The sequence below is a fragment of the Balaenoptera ricei genome, chromosome 1 (assembly GCF_028023285.1).
Source record: "Balaenoptera ricei isolate mBalRic1 chromosome 1, mBalRic1.hap2, whole genome shotgun sequence".
NCBI classification, from domain to species: domain Eukaryota; kingdom Metazoa; phylum Chordata; class Mammalia; order Artiodactyla; family Balaenopteridae; genus Balaenoptera; species Balaenoptera ricei.
Genome location: NC_082639.1, coordinates 142,170,388 through 142,192,856, shown reverse-complemented (window position 1 = coordinate 142,192,856; position 22,469 = coordinate 142,170,388). Strand labels below are relative to the sequence as shown.

General features: G+C 40.9%; 1 protein-coding gene across 8 annotated transcripts in view; it reads right to left on the bottom strand.

Moving 5' to 3' along the window:
• Positions 1-705: 705 nt before the first annotated feature.
• Positions 706-22,469, bottom strand: part of AXDND1 (axonemal dynein light chain domain containing 1) — an 82,674-nt gene continuing 60,910 nt past the window's right edge. For 6 of the 8 annotated variants that reach the window (XM_059937363.1, XM_059937358.1, XM_059937371.1 and 3 more), the window contains 6 exons: positions 20,014-20,124; positions 12,973-13,089; positions 11,379-11,483; positions 5,562-5,644; positions 4,476-4,696; positions 706-1,841 (listed from right to left, as the gene is read on the bottom strand). In XM_059937363.1, the coding sequence (XP_059793346.1) occupies positions 1,771-1,841; positions 4,476-4,696; positions 5,562-5,644; positions 11,379-11,483; positions 12,973-13,089; positions 20,014-20,124 (708 nt within the window). In that variant the 3' untranslated portion in view covers positions 706-1,770. Of the gene's footprint in view, positions 1,842-4,475; positions 4,697-5,561; positions 5,645-11,378; positions 11,629-12,972; positions 13,090-19,029; positions 19,103-20,013; positions 20,125-22,469 lie in introns of those variants that run through there. The other 2 variants (XM_059937381.1, XM_059937387.1) reach the window with 2 other exon arrangements.

The following is a 22,469-nucleotide window of genomic DNA, read 5'->3' as shown; positions in this document are numbered from 1 at the left end:
GGACACATTCTGAGGGGCAAGACTCTCATGTTCAGGGATGGGGGCTGCTGATTTGTATGGAAATGACGACTCATTCCTACAAAGTAGGAAATTAATTTTTTAAAAAGTAGGCTGAAGTCCCACTAAAAAGCCCCAAATTTGCTAGAATCATTCAAGAATCTCTTCAGGAAAGTGAAAAGGGTAGGGCTGGCTCTGCCCCAGCCAAGTGGTAACTGGAAGCATGAGCCAGTAGCCTGAGCTGTGGCTTTCAGTTGGGCCATGAGCCCAGTCAACTGTCTGAAGAATTTCATGTTTTCTTTCCCCAGAATTAAGAAGTCATCCAGTAGGCTTAGATTGACCTCAAACATTTTTGAGACCCACCTCACAAACACTTTGACATGTGTGGGCAAAGGCAGGCCTGACCAGTGGTTGGGCTTAAATAGGGCTGAGGACTCTGGAGTCAGAGGGTTTCTGAGGTTTAAGGAGCAGGCAAAGGCCTACAATTCCAGGAGATAAATCCAAAGGAACACCAAATATGCGGAGCCAAAGCAGGTGCAGAAATCTCGGAGGTGTTTGGAGCCAGGGAGAGATAGAGCAAATGCAAGCGAGCCAGGAGCAGTGAAGTAGGAGGGGCCCCTGCTGAGCGACTGCCCAGACGTCCATTTGTCATTTGCAACATATTTTTGCAGCTTAGTCCATCTCTAAGCCTAGATGCATCCAGGGTCACGAACAGAGCAGATAAATGAGGCAATGAAAGTTAAAAATGGAGATTCTGGGTGAATCTTCAGCAACACTAGACCCTGTGAAGGAAGCCATCTGAGCAAATGGCCTGGTGGTCCATCGCCATTGTCAAACAATCCAAACACAGGTCCACCATGCTGGGGGCTCTGGCACCAATCAGCTCTGTGACCCTGGGGAGTCTTATACCCATTTGGGGCCTCTATTTCATTCTGAGAAATGGGGATAACAGTGTCTCCTCCACCTACTTTGCAGGGTTATTGTGAAGACCAGATAAATCTTAAGAATGCCTGAAATAAGAAATCTGAAAACGCTACAGAAACCTAAGAAAATTATCAGGATCCTCTCTCTCTTTTTTTTTTAGTTTATTTATTTTATCTATTTATTTTTGGCTGCATTAGGTCTTCGTTGCTGCACATGGGCTTTCTCTAGTTGCGGCAAAGGCTACTCTCTTCATTGCGGAGCACGGGCTCTAGGCACGTGGGCTTCAGTAATTGTAGAACACGGGCTCAGTAGTTGTGCCTCGCCGGTTCTAGAGCATAGGCTCAGTACTTGTGGCGCACACGCCCAGCTGCTCCGTGGCATGTGGGATCTTCCCCGACCAGACCTCGAACCCATGTCTCCGGCATTGGACAGGCGGGCTCCTAACCACTGCGCCAACAGGGAAGCCCAGGATCCTCTCTTTAAATTGAAAAAATAATGCTTTTTATTTGCCACTCTTCTCTGCAGAGTTCAAAGTCCTCAAAAAGCATTATTTTCTTGACAGAAACTGACACTTTTCATAGACTTCTGCTGGGAAATCGATTGAAGAGGCTAGAAAACCTTTGCACAGCCTATTTTTAATCTTGGAAATAAGCTAATACACCGATTCCTTACAGCCATCACTGTGACTTTTAAAGAGAAGATGTCCCTGAGTTGTCTGTCATGGCTTTTCTGGTAGCTGTTGCAAAGGGAGTCCCTTCAATCAAGCCACAGTGTTAGCTCAAAAGTGCAGAGATATCTGGGGTGGGTACAGTGACAGAAGCCACGGTGAAGCCTAGTGTCCTATGGTTGCTATTTGGACTTCATCCTGTAAGTGGTTTTAGTCCGAGTTCTGGATTTAGAACCTTCCTTGCGCTGTACCTCTGAAAAGACAAAAACAATTATTGTAGTAACAATATATTTACTAAGGACTTTTAACTTTACAAAGCATTTTTTAAATTCTGTTCTGCATGAGTAAGCCCCAAGCTACAAACTATTTGCCCAAAACTTGACTCTACATTGGTTATTGGGATTGAGAATGCATTTTCTCAAAGTTTCAGTGTAGTCAGTTAGTGGGTCCTGGAAAAGAGTAGTATGTGGTCAAGGAGAGAAGAGAAAGAAGAAGAATATTTCTTCCTTCCAGTACATACCCCAAGCTTGGTGGGAAAAAAAATTCAAATAGAGCTAGTATCCAGAATCCTCCCAAATCCATCACTGTACCCCTTTTCTATCTCCTGGTCCCTCCCTCCAGTCTCCCGTGCACAGACCCTACACAATCCCCACCCTTGGGATGGGTGCAGGAGGACTTCTGCTGTCAAGCCTGCTCTCCCTGGCTGCTCCATGACACCAAGGTTCTCAACTGGAATCCTTCCAACTGGCTGCTGCCACCTTCATCCCACATTTGACGGTCACCTTGTTCACACCCTGTCTTGTCCCCATTCCTAATCATAAGCCTCACTTTGATCAGAGACTAAGCCATATTCATCTTTGTAAACTCCCCTCTCGATTCCTTTCTTCATTAATAACTCAGAACACAGTGATTTGCTAATTGTTAAAAATGACATAAAACAAAAATAAATGTCTTCCTACTCTATCCAAATCTTCTCTTTACTCAGCATTCACAAGGCTCCTACCTTTGCCATATGATTTTCCATTCCTTCACTGCACAACCATCAGGAGAGAAGTGATCTCCCTGCACTAACTCATATAAATATGACTCAGTATATGCTATATGCATGTCAGATTGCTCCAGGGGTGTCTGCATTTTTTAAAGGAGCTGCCTGCTAATTCTAGAAATGTCTAACTTGTGGGTTTTTCAGAGAAATGTTCAGGTCACCACATGGCATGGGGACTGCCTTGCTTAGCCGCCAGTTCCCCTAAGCTTTGCAAGGTTTCTCATCCTCTACTTTTAAGCCCCTGGCAATGACTTTGATGAGGGTGTGGAGGAGGGGGAAGAGTGGCAATAACCTAACCTTGTGTAGGTTATTGTTTGCAGGTTGGGGCCTAACTGTATATCATTATCCTCTACCTAAAATTATTAAAACCTTTTAATTCTGGATTTAAACTAATCCCCAAGACTTTTATGGAAATGGACAAAACTAAAGTCACTCATTCCATGTTACGGTAACCGCTCCAGTTTAACACATAGACTTTTTGTGTGGTTTGCATACAGTATTTACTTTTCTGTAATCTGGAAGAAGTCTAGTTTCCAGATTATCAGGATAAAATTACACCACAATAGGAGAAGATACAATTTTTTTTTAATTCATGAAAACTCCTTCACATATATTCAGACCTAAAGCTAAAGGATTTTCACACCTGTAATGATTAACATTTTACCAGTTCAGAGTTAACAGAAGGGGAGAAAATGGGCTCACACTCCTCCTCCAACACTGATATGATGTACCATAGCTGGGCCAGAGACTGTGAGGGATTGGCTAACTTACTGCTTTTGCTGGGGGCGGGGCATAGGTAGAGACAGGGGTGACAGAGAAAACAGAAAGTAGATATCTGCCCAGTACTATCCCTGGCACCAGGACTTGTCCTAGGAACCTGACGCAGGTTGAAGATGAAAGCAAAAATCAAAAAATAGCCTCCAGTATTGAGGATATTAAGAACTGTTTGAGGGCAGATTATAGATTAATTACAGATAAGAAAATGAAGAGTTAAATTCCTTTTCCTATAGAATAAAGAAGATTATTTTCATCATAAACAATCCACTAAGTACTAAAAACTAAAGACAAAATTCCCCGTAAACCTCCATCAACCAGAGACAATGTATATCAATGTTTGGGCATATTTTGTTCTGGTCTTTTTTCTAGCTTTAAAATACTGTGTCATATCCTGTTTCCTGCATTTGATATCTTAACATAAGAATTTCTCATGTCATTACAAATTCCTTGTAAATACCATTTTAATGGTTGTATAATATTCAGGTATTTTAACGTAGCATAATTTATTTAATCTTTCTTCCATGATTGGAAAGGTAGGTTGTTTTCATTTTTTCTTCTTAGATACAATGATACACTGAACATCTTTGTGCATTAATTTTTGTTTCTGTATTTAGGATTATTTCCTTAGACTAGATTCTCAAGAGTGAAATTATTAAGTCAAAGTATATGTGTATTTTTAAGGCATATTGATACATACACTCAAATTATTTTCTGAAAGAGCTATATCTGTCTGTCCACCCACAAGTATTATTTGTAAAACTAATTACTTTGCCCCCTCTGGCCAGCATTGTATTCTTTGCTTTTAAAAAGCTTTGCCAGTTTTATAAGTAAAAATTGTATCTCATGTTAGTTTATTAGTTACCATTGTAGTCATTTGGTGTTCCTTTTTGTGACTTGTCTGAACAAGATAATTATATAATTATATGTGTGCGCATTCCTAGGAGAAGTACGAACTAGTAGATCACCACTAAAGATACTGATACTCTTCTAAAATATTTATGACCCAATCAAATTTTTGCTCGTAAATACAACCTAAATAAAGCAAAATGAGAAAGCAATCCTCACCTTTCTTTGGAGATTTTGAGGCCCTTTCTATTGGCCTGATTTCTTCTTCTCTTTCTCCTTCATTTTCTTCTTCTTCTCCTTCAGATTCCTTCTCTTTATACTTCATCAGTATTTCCTCTAGTTCTTTCTCCAGTTCTTTATTTCTTATAAGGGTATAATGAAGTTTTTCATTCGCATCATCAAACTTCTCCTCTGCTTGTCTGGCTCTGCTTTCAACCTCTCTGATGTGGACAAAATCCAGAGAAACACAATAAAATGGAAAGGTTTGGAAAAGTGTCTTTCATATCTAGAAACTCATTATCCAAAAAAGGCAGTGGGATTAGAAGAATATATCTGAACAGTACAAATAAGGGAAGCAGCAGCATCAATGTTTAGCCAAGAATTGGGGGCCTAGGAGCTACTCTGGATGGTAATGTCAGAGTGCAGTCATGGTGTGATTTAAGAACACAATATATTTATCATTTCTTAGTGAAATCTGACTTTTGGGTATTTGGAATTCTCCATCAATAGCCAAGGAACCCCTTTTCAGTGGTTAATCTTGGCTTCTCTTTATTGATGCGATCCAACAAACAAATAAAATAGTGTCCCTTCTTTTCCAGCACCTTTAAAACCAGATCTTACGATCAAGAAAACCGGTTTGAAGTGTGTTTCTTAATTACTAGGGCACATGTTATATGTCTATATTCTCTTCTCGTAGCATTCTTAGCTATTTAACTCTGTTGTCATTCCTACTATTTGGGTTATGTAACCTTCTTTCCTGCACACAATAGCTTCTCCCAGTTCCATTTATTTCTCAAGTTCATCTCTTAGAAACATACTGAGTTGGATCCCTCCTAACACTCTACTCCCACCCCAGATATACACATACACACTTGACTTCCTCCATCTTCACTGTGGCTGAGGACAGATGTTCCTCCTGGAGCAGTGTAGTTCACTGCCTCTAGCAGAAGATTTGAAGATACCCATCCCACTTGTAAGGAAAAAGGAAGCAGGAGAACCAAAGGTAAGCCAAGAAACGTGCATTTCTCAGCTAACCTCCTGGTCAGCAATCTTTGTCTTCTTACCATTGTGGTGTCTCATACTTACATTAACTTCTCCTGCATGCGTTCAATTATAGCCATTACTTCAAGATACTTTGGGGCCAATGTACCTTCATTAGCTGATTCTCTCTGACAAAGAAAGTATGTACTATGAATGAACTGAGAGTCCCAAAGATAAATAGCCTCTTTCTTCAGTATGTTCCGGACCAAGCCTTCTTTTTCTACTATTCATGTTTATATAGCAGATGATTAAGCACACTCTTAATACCAAAGAAGAATAGGGATTTCCTGTGGCCAAATACCATACCAGCTTGCAAATTATTCACACTCTGGTGGACATAAATTTGATTAGAGTTGTAAAGAAGAAGCAGGGGGAACAATATCAACAAAAAGAAGCAGGGAAAGAAGAAAAGGTTTAAAAAATAAAGAGAAGGGTAAACATGTTTCTTTAATTAAGTTAAAGATCAAGGAAATTAACTGTATTTATCTTATTAATAATTTACTTCATTAAGCACATAACAAATTGCAAAATTCAATAAGGTCTTTCAGTTCCTTAGGGAACTTCATAAATATCAAGGCAGAGAAAATATGAAAAAAAAAAACAAAACCTCTTTTACTTATTTTGACTCTATATTCCAGAAAACAAAATAAGAGGAAGATAAAAGAGAAAATTTAGAAGACAAAAACTATAAGCATATTTTAAAATGAATATTATGAGACATTTTCCTAGAACTGTGTACTTTTAAAAATCTCATTTGTTCATGTTTCCCAAACAGAGGCAAGTAAAAGTTAAACCCCACCTTACAGATGGAAAGGGAGATCTAAGAGGATAGGCAGCCTGCCATAATCACACAGTGATCTAGCGGGTTAAAGCAAAACCCTCATCTAGGCCTCTCCATCCTCAAACACACATTCCATTGCACTATGCTCGCTTTTTCTAAAAGCAAACCAGCGAAAAGAAACTGTATCAAACATTGTCACTTTTACTCTAGCTCTTTTACTCTCTTCTTATTTTCCCAGTCACATATTTTCCTCTTTTTGTTTTGTTTCCCCTTTGGGCAGTTTGTTTGGGAAGTAAATGCTGTCTTTGTTCAGCCTGGACCAGCAACCTGTGATGTGGCTGTGCCTATACAACACATACTACTAATTTATTTGTTCTTTGAATCCAAAAGAAAGGCTTTCAGAGCAGAGGCATCTGGAAATGCAATTCCACACATGATTTATATAGCTGCATGAAACAGTTTTAATTGTAGGTGGAAACCAAAGTAAACCAGGACTGTACTCTGCCGTGTACATTTGAGCCTTCCGACTCTATTAATTCAACAGAGAGATATTTAGTTACAATGTGCGAGGAAAACATCCCTCTGTTTTAACAGCAGCAAGTATAGATTAATATTTTGTGGTCCATTTCAAACCCTTCAGCAGGAAATTCCCATGGTCCAAAATGCTGGACGTTGGGCTTCTAGAATTATGGCCTCCCCTATGTACGCCAGGTGACAACCTTCCCTGCATCACCCATGTACTGACACAGATGTCTCAAGGCTTATCACAGATACTGCCTTGGGCCCTCTTCTCATATTTTGAAGCTTCCTCTGGCTTTTATGCTCTTTTACCAGCTGTATAATAGAGACAAACGTGGGCCACACGGCTCTTGGAAGCAATCGCATTAGACCTTTCTTGTTCGTGCCAACCTGCTGTAGCTTTGAGCTAGTCTCTCTCTCTGACTCCAATTACGCCTTTGGCCTTTTTGGCTTGGTCTTCCTGAGGTTTGACTCTACTAATGGACTTTAGATTGGACTAATATCTCTGGCTTGAGACTATCTCAGGGAGGATCTGGCTCTAGACCCAGTTCCTTGGAATCCAACACTCAGTACTGAACTCCTAGCCAGCCACAGTGCCCCTGTCACCTTTGGACATATTTTCTGGAACCAATTCCAAGGACTCTTCCCTGTTGCTGTTATAAGATGGGTAACTTAGTTACTGCTCTTAATACCTATGCCTGGGGTACATGGTATTGTGGGAGGAAAACACAGGCTTCTAAGGGCCTCCTTCAGCTTGGTGAAAAAATACTGCTGACCCCCCAAGTCTGGCCCCTACTCTACCTTTCAAAGGAGTTCACAGGTGATCCAGCAGAATCTCCCATTTTCCTCATACTTACAACTCTTTACAGACAGCCAGGACCTATGGTTTGAAGATAGGCCTAAAAGAGATGGTTTCTAACATCTTGCTTGTTAAAGTAGCTGAGCTGTAGGCAACCCAACTCATGCAGCCAGGCGGCAGTGCTCAGGGTCCACTGTAGCTCTGAGCACTTTGGGTAGCCTCAGGGAGAACCTGCTGAAGTTAGTCATCCCGTATCTCCACCATTCGGTTGCAATGTTAGAGCTCAGGCTGCTTCTCCTCCAGGGACAACTTTGGCATGAGTCCAGTTCAGAGAGGGCCACAAGGGGTGCCCTGCAACAGGATCTCAGACCTGATTAAACTGGGCTGCACCTGAAGGCAGAGCGGCCTTTCCCCAGGATGAGCAGAGGCAGAGTCAATGCTGCTTACTGGGGTCACTTGATTCACCAGTGAATCAGGCAAGTGCCAAGTTGGGTACTGCCTGAAACAGGCACAGCAGGCCAAGCTTTGTACATGGTTCCTGCTTTGAGTATGGTCTTCAGGAATTCCCACAAAGTCCTAATTTCCAGCTAATTGAGGAGAGTTTTGAATAATTGATAGTTCACCCCTTCTCCTCCTAGTTATGGTGGACACTAGGGCATCAGGTAACGATATGAATGAGGCCCTGGTTTAGCAGGCCAAGCAATTAGCCTGTCCAAGCTGGTGGTGACTTACCACCACTACTCCTGTTATCACTCATATCTCAACCCCCAGAAAATCCTGTGCTGGAGTCATTTGAAGGAGGAGAATTCTCCGTGCTCAGGTCCCTAGCCTCCCAGTGGTCTGGAGCTACTTCTCACTAGAAACCCAGAACCCAGCTATCTCTTGGCACTCTCCTGCTCTATAACTCAGCTCCCAGAGACAAGACAAGTTATACCTGCAAACCACAAGGTTTCTGCTTCCCTATCCCTACCTTCCTTTTCTCTTTCCTTCCCCAGTGTCAATCAAACATACTGCCTCTTGGGAGTGGTGTTTTCAGACCAGAAAGAGAGAGTGCCACTGCCCAATAGGATTGGTGCCTTGGATCTGTATGCTTGCTAAATGGTTGCTTATGTTCTTAGGGCCAGAGGCTAAGTGTCTGTCAAAAAAAAATAATAATAAATTTTTTTTAAATAAAGGAAAAACAAACAAGCAAACAAAAGCAAAAGAAAATTTTACAGTGAAACTTCTGAAACTTTAAACTGCCCTCAGGGAGCCCCAGTGTCTTTGTGAATGGAAGGAGCACAGAGCCAAGGCCCTTCCTGCCCCATGGAGCCTGCAGTGCAGTCCAAATCAAGACAGCACTTTCCCCAGCTCCACTTCCTGCCCCGAATCTATGACCTCACAAGCCAGGTCAAGGACTCTTCATTCTCTGGGTACCAACATCTCCAAAGATCAACCTTGTCTTCACTTGCCTAGCACAGTTAGGGCCCCTCTGTTTGAGTACCTCGTGATCCCTTTCTACCTGTCCAGTGGTCCAGCCACCATCCCATAAGATGAATGTGATTCTTCTTTACCTCCAGGGATTTGCAAGTACATCTGGATGGCATCTTAGTCTACTCCCCAGGCCTTATGGTCAATGAGAACCTGGACAGTTTGGTCTTCAGTGATCTATAGTAGAACATTAGCAACTTTTCAAAGCCTAGAGATAGACTTTCTGGGCCCCATCGTCCTCAGGTGAGCTAGCCACATAGCACCACACTGTACCAGATGGAATTCTGGCATCCTGGAGCAGGAGCCCCGCACCACCAAAGACAAGCACCACACCCTCCGTTTTGCCCCAGGCTACAGGTTCCTATTTTCCTGTCAGCTTCCTGACTCACTCTGGACCTGACCCTGATGCCTTGCCAGGATAGCATAGCAGGGTTTTCACCTCAGGGGAGCAAATCTGGGGCAGGAGGGCTTTGGGTGGGACTGCTGGGGGTTCTCAAATAGTATAGTGCTACCCTTTACCTGCCTTTTTTAAATATGTCTCATGACATTGCATTTGCATTGCTTACCCTTACATCTTTGCCTCACAGTCTTAACAACTGACATATTAACATATAATTTTAGAAACTTGTTGAAAAGGCACTACTTTGGGAGAATGTGATCGCAGCCTTCCCCAATCCCCATGTACCACTCTAACTCCAATTTTGCCAGCTCCTGCCTGACTCTCCACATGGTATCTCCCAGTTCTTCCTCCCAGAGTTGGAGCCTATTTCCTACAACCTCCCTGGACACACATCCTTGCAATCTGCCTCTACTTTGGACCACGCTGCCACTTTAGTGATCTAGCTGCCATCCACCAGGACCCTCACCACAGCTCCTCACCCCTACATGCACCAGTGCCTATTCAGATGAGCCAGACTCCTAGCAATGAAATGGTTCTTAACTTTGGGGTTTAGAAATTTGATGATGTCTATGGATTTCCGGCACATACCCTGCTTCCCCAAGAAAATGCACAGTATGAAAACACATACAAAATGGTGCATACCATTTCAGGGGATTAGTGGGATGAAGCCCACTCAGAGACTCCTAAAGTCATGGCATCCTGTACAGAGAGATACCAATCTAGAGCTGACTTAAGTGTGAATGGTCTTAGAACATTTGTGAAGGAATTTAAAATCTGCTTTCCTACTGAGTTTCCATAGCTACTGTCTAAAGGTTTCCAATTTCCCAATAATTCTTTTATTTTTTTTTTTTAATTTATTTAATTTATTTATTTTTGGCTGCGTTGGGTCTTTGTTGCTGTGCATAGGCTTTCTCTAGTTGCGGTCAGTGGGGGCCACTCTCTGTTGCGGTGCGCGGGCCTCTCACTGCGGTGGCCTCCCCTGTTGCAGAGCACGGGCTCTAGGCACATGGGCTTCAGTAGTTGTGGCTCGCAGGCTCTAGAGCGCAGGCTCAGTAGTTGTGGCACACAGGCCCAGCTGCTCCGCGGCATGTGGGATCCTCCCGGACCAGGGCTCGAACCCGTGTCCCCTGCATTGGCAGGCAGACTCCTAACCACTGCACCACCAGGGAAGCCCCCCAATAATTCTTGTGGTATGTTCTTATCACAGTTATCAATAGAGTCTGCTGAATGAATATATTTAAAACTTGGTCAAATATTGACCAAGACATTGTTAAGTTAAGGAAAGGGATGAAATGCTGATTTTAAAATGAGGTTTAGGACTTCCCTGGTGGCACAGTGGTTAAGAATCCGCCTGCCAATGCAGGGGACACGGGTTCGAGCCCTGTGAGAAGATCCCACATGCCACGGAGCAACTAAGCCCGAGCGTCACAGCTACTGAGCCTGCGCTCTAGAGCCCACGAGCCACAACTACTGAAGCCCACGTGCGCCTAGAGCCTGTGCTCTGCAACAAGAGAAGCCACCGCAATGAGAAGCCCACGCACCGCAAGGGAAGAGTAGGCCCTGCTCACCGCAACTAGAGAAAGTCTGCGAGCAGCAACGAAGACCCAACACAGCCAAAAATAAAATAAATAATTAATTAATTTAAAAAATTAAGTAAAATAAAATGAGGTTTAAAGAAGAGAATGAAAAGTTTTTATAAAGCTAAGGTGAACAAACGAGTTTTTCCAAGGATGATGATGCTGGGAGAAAAAAATATCTGGAAAATATGTTACTTAGGAGTTCTCTTGGAAAAGCTAAAAGTTATGTTAGATCCATAACATTTTTACAAATGTTAAATTTCCTAGTTTTTTTCCCTCTAGTTTTGAATTTCCTAGTTGAGTTTCAGCTACATACCCAAGAAGACAATGCATCTGTTCCAAACAGAGGTTGGGAATGGACATTTTCGTCTACTCCAATGACTCGAATGAGTTTTTCCTTCTCTGTAGATGTTGAAGGTTTCTAGGGCACGGAAATACCACGGACGTGTTAGTGAGCTGGTGTGTGACACAGTGGCATGGCAAGCTGTCTGGCACCATGTCTGAAGCTTTAGTTTTCCATTTGCTTTAATCATTCAACAAGCATTTTTGAAGACTTACAGGAAACACTGTGGGAGAAATTAGTGGGGATGGGGAAGTGGGGACAAGGGGAGATAACTGTGAGAAAAACAAAGAGGATTTCTTCCGGACCTCAGGAACTCACAGAACAGTGGGAGAGATAAGCAATAAAATAATTATGGTCTCCATGATTACTTTTAGCATAGAGGTGCGTACCAAGAGCTATGTGCACCCAGAAAAGGGCCCTGCATTCTGTCTAGACACTCAGGGATTTTTTTACAGAGAAAATGATATTTGGAAGCTGAAGAGGAGTTTGTAAAATAGAGAAAAAAGGGCCTGAACTAAGGCCACAGAAGAAGGGAAGGAGGGGATTTAAAAGGTATGACAGATTTAGTGGCCAAAAAATAATATTTTCCATTTATTTTGCCTTTTATATGCTAAGCACTGTACCAGAAGTAAAACAGAAAATGCTGGTGAAAAGAGGCTTTGGTGTTATATAATATTTTTGTTCTGTTGTACTGCATGTAGAGCGAGTAGAGGATCTATGTCACAGCCTGGGGTCATGCCAACATTTAAACTATTCACAAAAGAAACACCCCAGGGAAGTAAGTTAAGACAAAATGGAGAGTGATCATGAGTTCTGAAAGCTAAAGACAATAGTAGTCCACCCAGGAATTAGCGAGGGCTCTTATGCCAGACTAAACTAGGTTTGAATGCTGGTTCTGCCATTTATAGCTATATGATTTTCAGTAAGTCAGTCAACCTTTCTGAGCTTCAGTTTTCTTATCTGTAAAATGGGGGCAATAATATTTACCTTGAGGTTGTGTTGTATAGATAAGAGTTAACATGTGCAAAGCATATAGGTCATGGTAGGCACACAATTATCGGTAGTTACCATTGTATTTTCATTACTATTATTATTACAGATGCCCCAAGAAGGGTTGTTTTTACTACTAATGCCACAGCAGGGGTGGAGACAGGATAAGGAGCAGAGAGGTGTGGATGGCCTGGGGGGAGTGAGAAAAGGCAGCTCAGAATGGGAGCTGAAGAAGTGGAGACAAGGAGTTTAAACAACTATTTGAAAAATATGGCAATGAAGGGATAAAGAAACAGCATCAGGGTGAGAGGTAGACTGTGTAGTTAACAGTAGTATAGGTGAATGAGGCTAGTGAGAAATGGCTGAATTTAGAAAGGAAGAGGAACACCCTATCCTTGGAAAATAAAGAGATAAGTGTGTCTGCAGGTATGATTAAACCTATATGAGGAAAGGCAAGAAGTTGAAGAGTTCACGCCAGATGATCTATTTCTATTTTCAATGGTGTGTATATATATATATTCATTATATATTCATCCTTTAAAAATATAAAGGAAAAGGAAAAAAATACTAATCTTACCTCTTCTGCTTTCTCTTCTTCCTTTTTCTCCTCAAGTTTCTTATCCTCCATATTTCCTTCTTCATCCTCTTTAAGAAGCTTGTCTGCTTCAGGCGTAGTTAATTCTTTTACAGTGTCCTATGAGACAAAACAATATTATATTATAGCTTAATGGATATAAATATTTTAGAATACTAGCAATATTTCCATTCAAAAGTATTTAATGAGCATTAATTTTGCAACTGGGAACTGTGCTAGTGATAAGGATACAAAGGTTAATAATAATCCCTGCCCTTAAGCAGCTTACAATTCAGTGGACAAGAAAATGCTATGGTTACATATAGTCACGGAGTAGGAGCACTTAATCCAGATCTGGTATTGGGCAGGGGTGAAAGAGAGGGTTAATCAGGAAGGTCTCCTGGAGGACATAATGTCTGAGTTTCTTCTTGAAGGATGAATGAGGAGAAAAAAGACGGCACAAGGGAGGTCCAGGCAGAGAATGTTATTTGCACATGATTGGCTCTGAGAACAAAAGTAGTTCAAGAGGACAGAAACTTAGAGGCAGATGGACGGGGGCACAATCACAGAGGAAGGGCTAGAATATTATGCCAGAGAGATTGGATTTTATCCTGAAGGCAATGAGGTACCTATAAATCGATTGACCTGTTTTGCATTTTAAAACAACCACTCTAGCAACAAGAGAGTAGATTTAAAGAGGAGGAAGGAAGGGAAGGCGGGGTGATTAATTGATTGAATGGATACGGGATGGTTAGGGAAAGGAAGCATCTTGAATGTCACCTGGTATATACATTATATACCACTACATAGGCCACTGCATAGATGATAATGCCATTCACAGAGATAGTGAACAAAATTGGATAAGCAGGTTTGGGAACATAGATGAATTCAGATTAGGCTGTGTGAGTTTGAGGCACCACTAAGATAGCCAAGTGGAAATAAGTAAATAGCTGAATTTGTGGATCTGAAGTTTAGATTGGAGGGATTTTGGCTAAAGGTAAAGATTTAACAGTTATCTACATTTAGTTAAAGCCAAGAAAATAAATTATATCGCCAAAGGAGAACTTGTGAAATGACTAGAGGACGAGGACTTAGGACAGGAACCTAGTCACATAAAGGGTCAGGGAAGAAAGAGGAGCCTGCAAAAGAGGGTAAAAGTTGCCTCAGAAGTGTGAGAGGGCCACCAGGAAAGCCAAAAGGGAAGAGAGAAGGAGTAAACAGTGTTGAATATCTCAACGGAGTCTGCACAAATATTGACTGAAGACTGTCCTACAGAGGTTTATTGCAGCGATGCTCATAAAACAAAGCTAGATATAAGCTCAGTGCCCACAATAGGAAAATGCGCTTAAAAATTATGGTATAAACCATACAACATTTTATAGCAATTTAAAATTATGCTGTAGAAATTATGTACATGGTATAGAAAAATATTCACAATATATTAGGATATTTTTCCAAAGTGAAAATACCTTTTTTTCCTGATAACACACTACTGATGTAAAATATTTGAAAGCTACAGAGAAATTAATAATCTGAACCCTCAGAGGTAACAACTTCTATCACTTTGCTGAATATTCTTCTAGTCTGCTTTATACACATATAAACATGTTCATACAAATGAAATAATAATATATGTTATGTTCCCTAATCTGCTTTTCTCAATAACATATCATGAGTGATTCTTATTTCACTGCATAATCATCTATCTGTACAGAATCCTATTATTTGAATGTACCATAATTTATGAAACCAATTCCCTATTGATCAATATTTATATTGTTTCTGATATTTTGCAATTATAAATAATGTTGTAATTAATATTCTTATACAGATATATGTTAGAATTATCAGATAGACTACATAGTTATATTTACACTTTTAAAGAAATAAGGGATCGAAACTGTGAAAGATTACAAAAATAATCAGACTTGAAAAGGAACCAAACAGAACTTCAACAATTAAATTTAAAACTCAACAGAAGATATTTAAAAAAGGCTCTTCACGGTTGGGGCATGAGGTCTAAAAAGCGGAAGAGAGAAAGTGCACGCCCCATTCCCGTTAAGGATCGCCTAGCGTCTTCACTGTCCCTACGTGGCTCAGCGCGAACCCCGCCCTTTCCGCTTGGTGGCTTGGAGGGCAACGGAGAGGGAGCGTAATTTCGTGGGCGCAACTCTGCGTCACACACCCTCGGCAGAAGTTATGCCCGCAACCGATGGGCACAGGATCCTTTAAGTAATCCAGGCAGATGGCACACACCGCTTCCTCCTGAAGTGTCTGCAAGGCGTTGGGAGCAGCGGCATAGCCAGCCATCTTAACGCGCTGCCGGTTGGTATGGATGCGTCAGCTCACAGCTGAGAAGCGGGGGACACACCTGCAGGCCTGCCTCCAAGCTACGCTGGTGATCCAAAGCTGTCCCCAACCCTGCTCTGCCTACTCGGGCCCTCAGAGAAGCCTTGCTCCCCTCTCTCAGACTCTCCCCAGCTTTAAGTGCGAAAGCCCCAGGCCCGAACTCACAGCTGCCCTCGGAAGGCAGTGGGGGCGGAACCAGGCTGCGGCCCCCACTTCCCTTCGAGACTCAGCGTGCAAACTCAGCTCTCTCCACGTTTCTCACCTCCCTCCCGGTTTGCTTGACCCGGTGGCGTCCACCTCAGAAGCCGGCGCTCCTCACCCCGCCAGAGGTGACCGAAAATGACGTAAGTGCGTTAACCCACACTCGAGAGGGGGCGGACTGGGCGGACGGAGGGCCACCTCTCTATGGTTTCCCCCGGCGACGCGCCCCCTGGAAACCCCTGCAGCCCATCCAGCCGCCTCAGACAGGAAAGACGGCCTGGTCACAATGGGTAGAGGCGGCGAGAGAATCAGTTTAAGCCACTGAGCGCTCTAATCAGCCAGACGCAGAGGGTCCAACAGCCGCTCAGGAAAGCCCGTCCCCAGATGCACCCAAAAGGGTGGGGACTGCAGCGGCCGACCTCTGGTGCTCTTGTGCACTTCCGGCCCCTCTACCCAGAGGCCTTTGTGGTAGGGAGGATTCTATCTTCACTGCTGCAGCGCTCGAGGGCGTGGTCTGTAGCAACCTGGTGGGATCGAGCTCGCTGCGCAGTTGGGTGGCGGTGAGATCAAAGAATCTCACGTGAAGACTTGGGTGCTTCCAACTTTCCTCAGACCAATTCACCCCTTTCTTGCTGCCTGCCCTCAGCAGGCACCAACTTCGCCTGTGGATCTTTTTACCTCCATCTATAATCCTTCCATTCACCATCCACGCATGCATCCACCCACCCAAATAACCATTCATTTTTCATCCATCCCTCTATCTCTCCATCCATCCATCATATGCATGCATCACCCATCCATCCATTTATCCATCCACTTTCATCTATCCACATTATAGGAAAAAAAAATGAGTAAGGCATGATTGCTCCTTCAAGGAGTATAGCGTTATAGGCGAGCGGTCGTCCTTCACCGAAGGTTCACAAGGTTTATTTTTTTCTATTTTTAACTTGACCCTCAGTAAGAAGTACATTGCACATATTGATCCACTACAGACTTGCACGTATATGACAGAAACAAAATTGGGGGAAATTGTTCTTTTCCTTAGGGCGTTCAAGTCACTCTGATATGTTCTGTTTTACTTCAGCAAGATGCTGTTCAACACCCATTGGAGTGACTGCACCCCTCAATAATTGGTCACTTTGGTTTGAGGAACTCCACCTGCCCTAATGGAAACTTCAACGAGCCCTGGATCCCTTCCTTTCCCTCTCTGGGCCCAAGCTTGGACTCTAAGTCCCACAGAGCAAGAATGGTAAACGTGCTGTTCAACATTGTACACATAGCTCCTCTGTCATAGTGCTGAACATATAGCGAGTACTCCCTACATATCTGCTGAGTAAATAAATGAAACCCAACAAATTAAAAAAAACAACAATAAAACAAAACAAAAAAACTCAACAGAAAGCTTTAATAGCAGATTAAACTCAGATGAAGAGCAAATTAGTAAATTGGAAAGTAAGTCAGAAGAAATCATCCAGGATGCAATGCAGAGAGACAAGGAGATAGAAAATATGAAAGAAGGTTAAAAGACATGGGGGACAGATTCCAATATATATCCATTCAAAGTTCCAGAAAGAAAGGAGAGAGCAAATATAGTAGAGATAATAATTGAAGAGATGATGACTGAAAATTTTCCAAATCTAATGAAAAATACCCAGCCAAAGAGTCAGAAAACCAAGAGAATCCCAAGCAAACTTCGAAAAGAAAAGAAAATCTTCACCCACATGTATCAGAGTGAAACTACAAAATGCCAAAGACAAAAAGAATATCTTAAAAGTAGTCAGAGAGAAGAGATGGATTAACTTCAAAAGAACTGACAGCTGGATTTTCAATTGTCAATTTGGTAACAATAAAATCCAGAAAACAGTGGAAATAGTATCATAATATGTGCTGAGAGAAAAATCATCCTAGAATTGTATACCCAGCAAAAAAAAATTTAAGAATGAGGGTGAAATAAAGATATTTTCAGACAAACAAAAATTGAGTTTGCCTCCAACAGATCCTCACTCATGAAAATTCTAAAGGCTAAGGCAGAATGAAAAGAGGAGAAGAATTATTCAATGCAATTAGATAAGAAAAAGCAATTAAAGGCATAATAATTGAAAGAAAGAGGTAAAACTGTCTCTATTTGTAGGTGATTTGATTGAATATCTGGAGAACCCAAAAGAATCTATTGAAAAACTACTGAAACAATAAAATAATTTAGTAGAGTCACCATACATAAAATTAAAATACAGGAATCAGTAATATATACACAGTTACCAATTAGAAGATATAATGGAAAAGAAGATCTCATTTAAAATACCAAAAAATAAAATAAAATACTCAGGCGTACCTTATAAGCAACGTGCAAAATGAGCAAACTATAAAACAGTACTGAAAGGCATAAAAGTAGACATCCTATATCTCATATTCTTCATAGAACAACTCAACAGCATAAATATGTCTGTTCTAAGTTAATATATAATTTTAATATCATCCCAGTTTTTAAGAATCATATATTTTCTAGAGGTAGATTATATAGAAGAATAAGTAAGCAAGAATGGCCATAAAACACCTGAAAAAGATCAGCGAGGAAGGGCTGGCCCTACCAGATCTAAAAAAAGCCTCAATAATTAAAAGATTGTGGTGATGACTTGTGAATAGACAGATTAATATAAAATAATAGAAAACCCAGAAATAGACTTAGGTTGAATATAGCTATTTTCAAATATTAGAAATACTGTAACAGAATAGATGGAAATACTATAATGTGGGAGACAAATCAGCCCTTTCATATCAACCCAAAAGACTGAACTAGGACCAGTAGGTAGAAAAAAAGCTACAGGGAAACATGTATCATTTAGTTCAATAAAAGAATAATGTTCTAATTGTCACGGCTCACCAAAAACGAAGGGACTAACTCTGAAAGATCTCCATCACTTCAGATACTCAAACATAGGCATAATGATCAAGCATAGGTGTTATACTAAGATTGACGCATCAGATGGTTGGCTGAATTCAACCACCTTTAAAATCCTTTTTGTTCTTAAGTCTCTGTGATTCTGTATAGGTCTTGAATTTTTTCCTAGATGTGATGTGCAGCCAAGATCATGTCTATGGTACTTCACTAAGTTTCTAAAACTGTACTGTAATTAAGATGTATAATGTTGTTGAGATCATTCAGTGGTTAATTCAAAATAATTCTGGCCAAGACATGGGCAGCAAAGAAAAATGAGAATATGTTAAAGGTGTATAATTTAGAAAGGTGGTGTTTCTTCAGTGTTTAAATGTAAAATAAGGGAGTTCCCTGGTGGTCTAGTGGTTAGGATACGGACCTTTCACTGCTGTGGCCCAGGTTCAATCCCTGGTCGGGGAACTCTCACAATCCATGCAGTGTGGCCAAAATTAAAATATATATATATTTTTTAAATAAATAAATAAATAAATGTAAAATAAAAGTGCTGCAAGTGTGTAGATGGAACCTTCCTTCTTAGACCCAAGAGCATTGACATACATGCCATCAGATCATACCTGTATAGTTTATGGCTCTGATAGCAACAGGAGCTTCTTCAGACTTTGCTGGAGGTGAACTTCCTCAAAGAGACTGAAGTAAAAATAAAGATTTGTGACTCCCATTAAGTACATGATATTCATTGACTTGGGATCTCAGTAAACAGGTGGTTAAAACTACAGGATTAACATAGTAATATGGAGAGTGTAGACTGAGAAGGGAAAACAAGCCAAGGACAGAATATCAACACTTAAGAGGCAGGCAGAGGTTGAAGACTAAAAGAAGGAATGTGAAAAGAAATAAAGAAGTAGGAGAAAGACGGAATTTTGGTCTTGCAAGGAGAGATTACCAAAAAAGTGAATGGTTAACAGGATCAAATGCTACAGAGAAGTCAGGTTAAATATGGGATTGGAGATACATAGATCTGGCAATAAGGTCATTAGGGACCTTATAGTAGTTGTAGAGTTTTAAGAAAAGTGATTGTGATAGGAAGGAGGGAAAGAAGTAGTAAAGAAAGAGACAAAATCAAGGGGCGTATTTTTTCAGATGGGAGAGAGACCATGTTTATAGAGAGGAAGGCATTAAAGATACAAAAGAAGGAAGAAAATGTGCATGGGATTAAGTACTCAAAGGAAGAAATAACCTTGGATGGGAAGACTGAGACTTCAGTGGGAAGGGAGGAGGGAGGGTGCGTGCAGAAGCAGAGAAGTCTGACGCTATGGCTCAGGAAGTGGCAGGTAACTCCCCTCTGAAAGCCATCCTTTCCTCCATAAAGTAGGAGGCAAAATCACCCTCCAAGAAAGTGAGGAGAGACATTTGGGTGATGATTCTCTCCTTCAGAAGGGAAAAGAGTTGCCAATGCTCTTGGTCATAACCAAAATTCTCTTCTGATAGAGTAAATGAATGAGGATTCAAAACATTGACTGGAAAAAGTCGCAGTACCCTTATCTATTGAAATACAGAAAGAGTATGAATAATGACCAGTGCTAACACATGGCAAATACCTCTTCTCCAAGTAGGTGCCATTTTTCTTCACGTGTCAGTAACTTTATTTTCCTGCCTTTGAGGCCAGAAAGGAGGTGAGAGCATGTGGTGATCCACTCATAACATTCTCTCTGAAAAGACATAAAAGATAATCACTAAGCAGAAAAAATCAGATTACACCAACTCATTTATTCACTCACTCCTACTGAGGAACTGCTAAGAACAATTCCTCTAAATATAACTCCATTCAATTAACTTTGTATCAGTTCAGTTCAAAGATTTGTACAGAAGTGATTTTCTATTAATATAGACCTAAATCATATCGTCTCTTATTGACAGGGTTTGGGATCTGGGTTGAAATGGGACAAGTAGTGAAGTGCTATAAAACTAGATGCAGAAAGATTGTTGGATTTACTAAGGCCTAATGGTTTGTCTCAATAAATGTTATGCAACTGACCAGGGTCAACTATAATTATATAACAATAACAACAATAACAACAGCAAACACTTATATTGCACTTAATTATATGCCAGACTCTGTTCTAAGTATTGTGCATTATCAACTCATTTGATCCTCATTATGAGACTATTACTATCCTCATTTTTTAAGATGAGGAAACTGAGGAACAGAGCAGTTAAATATCTCGCTCAAGGTCACATATATTACATTTATGCACTGTGCTTCAATTCTAATCCAGGTGGCCAGGGCTCTTAACCACTACAAAAATATTATTTCCCCTGCCCCCAATAAAATGAATGAGTAAAGAGTTGAAGCACTTTTTGGAAAAGGTGCTCACCCCTTATCTATTGAGATACAGGATTTCACCATAGCAGGTCTCATCCCTGCAAAGAGAATAGAAAAACTACATTTACTTTACCAAGATCTTCTAACAGCTAAGACCTGGTTTCAATGTTTAAAAGATGCATTATTCCTTATTAGTGAGAAAAAGCAGAGGGAACTAGGAAACATTATTTCCTCTGGGGAAGGTGATCTGTTCACTCACACCCACTTTAGGTCCTTGAAATAACCCATAAAAAGCAGTAATATGTCTTACATTTTCCCCATGATTAGACTTATTTTTAATTGTGGAATTATTGTGAAATGTCAGAGCCAAAAACTTTAAAAAATCAAATCCAAACCCTTGTGTTATGCATAAGGAATGGAAGCCTCTATAGGTAAAATAAGTTTACCACAGCTCTGTTAATATCACTAATAAGTTTAAATTCTGCATTCAGAGGGTTAGGTTGATGTCTTACTGCATATCAGAAAAGAGGGTCAAACAAGGGAGATGAAAATATTAGGTTCTAGTCCTAAGTTCACCTAATTGGTTGTGACTTCTTGAGTAAACTCTTAATAGTCTTCATCTATTAAAAACAAATGAGGTTGTTGGTTTACTCTAGATGACCCCTATGCACTGGGGAGCTGGTAAAAACATTCACTGGCAGTGGGGGGGATTCCCTAATTTGTAGCATTTGTTGATTTCCATAGTATATACTCCCACTATGGCAATTTCAATGGTATTCATTAATTCAGTATGTTATCACTGAATGTGGAGTTGGGAAGAGGTCTGCACGGTCAGCTCTTGTGAGCCAGCATGAGCCTGCATCATACCACTGCTCCTAAAGATCCTTCCAACTACAAAATTTGATGCATATTTTAACTTTATCGTACCTAGAACAAAAGCATTTGTTAATTTTGAAAACAGTAATTACATTTAAAAAACTTAGTTCTTCAGAGTTAACTTACCATCCATGAGAAATAATTAAACTATTCTCAGCTGTATTTGCATTCTATGAAGCAGATCCTAGTCATTTTCTTATAAACTTCTGAGACATTGAAAATACTACCATAGGACTTCTGATGGAGAAAATATCAGTGGGAGCCTTTTGATAAAAGTTTCATGGTAATCTATAGAGTCAAGCTAGTTTTTCATAGAGGTAAGCAAGTTTTCCTTCAAAACCTCCAACATCACCTTTGACCAGCTATAGACGAGGATAGCTTGGTTGCCAATCAATACACGTGGATCTCCTTCCATCAATACTCTAATTCTGATAATGTCTGATTCAGGGCTGTGTTAATAAATGCTTCCTGTGTGAAGTAAAAAGACTAAAATTCATGTCTGGGGTGAAGGAGGATTTAAGAAAGGATGGTCCTAAATGTTAAGCCTATTGTAGTGGATCAAAAACAGGAGAACAAAAGGCTACAGGGATAGTCTTTTATAAGTGATGAGACTACGGTGGTAATGTAGCTATTAAGAATCCGTCAGGACTTCTCTGGTGGTCCTGCAGGTAAGACTCCAAGCTCCCAATGTAGGGGGCCTGAGTCCAATCCCTGGTCAGGGAACTAGATCCCTCATGCATGCTGCAACTAAGAGTTCACATGCCACAACTAAGAAGTCCACATGCTGCAACTGAGAAAAGATACCACATGCTGCAACTAAAGATACCACATGCCACAAATAAGACCCGGTGTAGC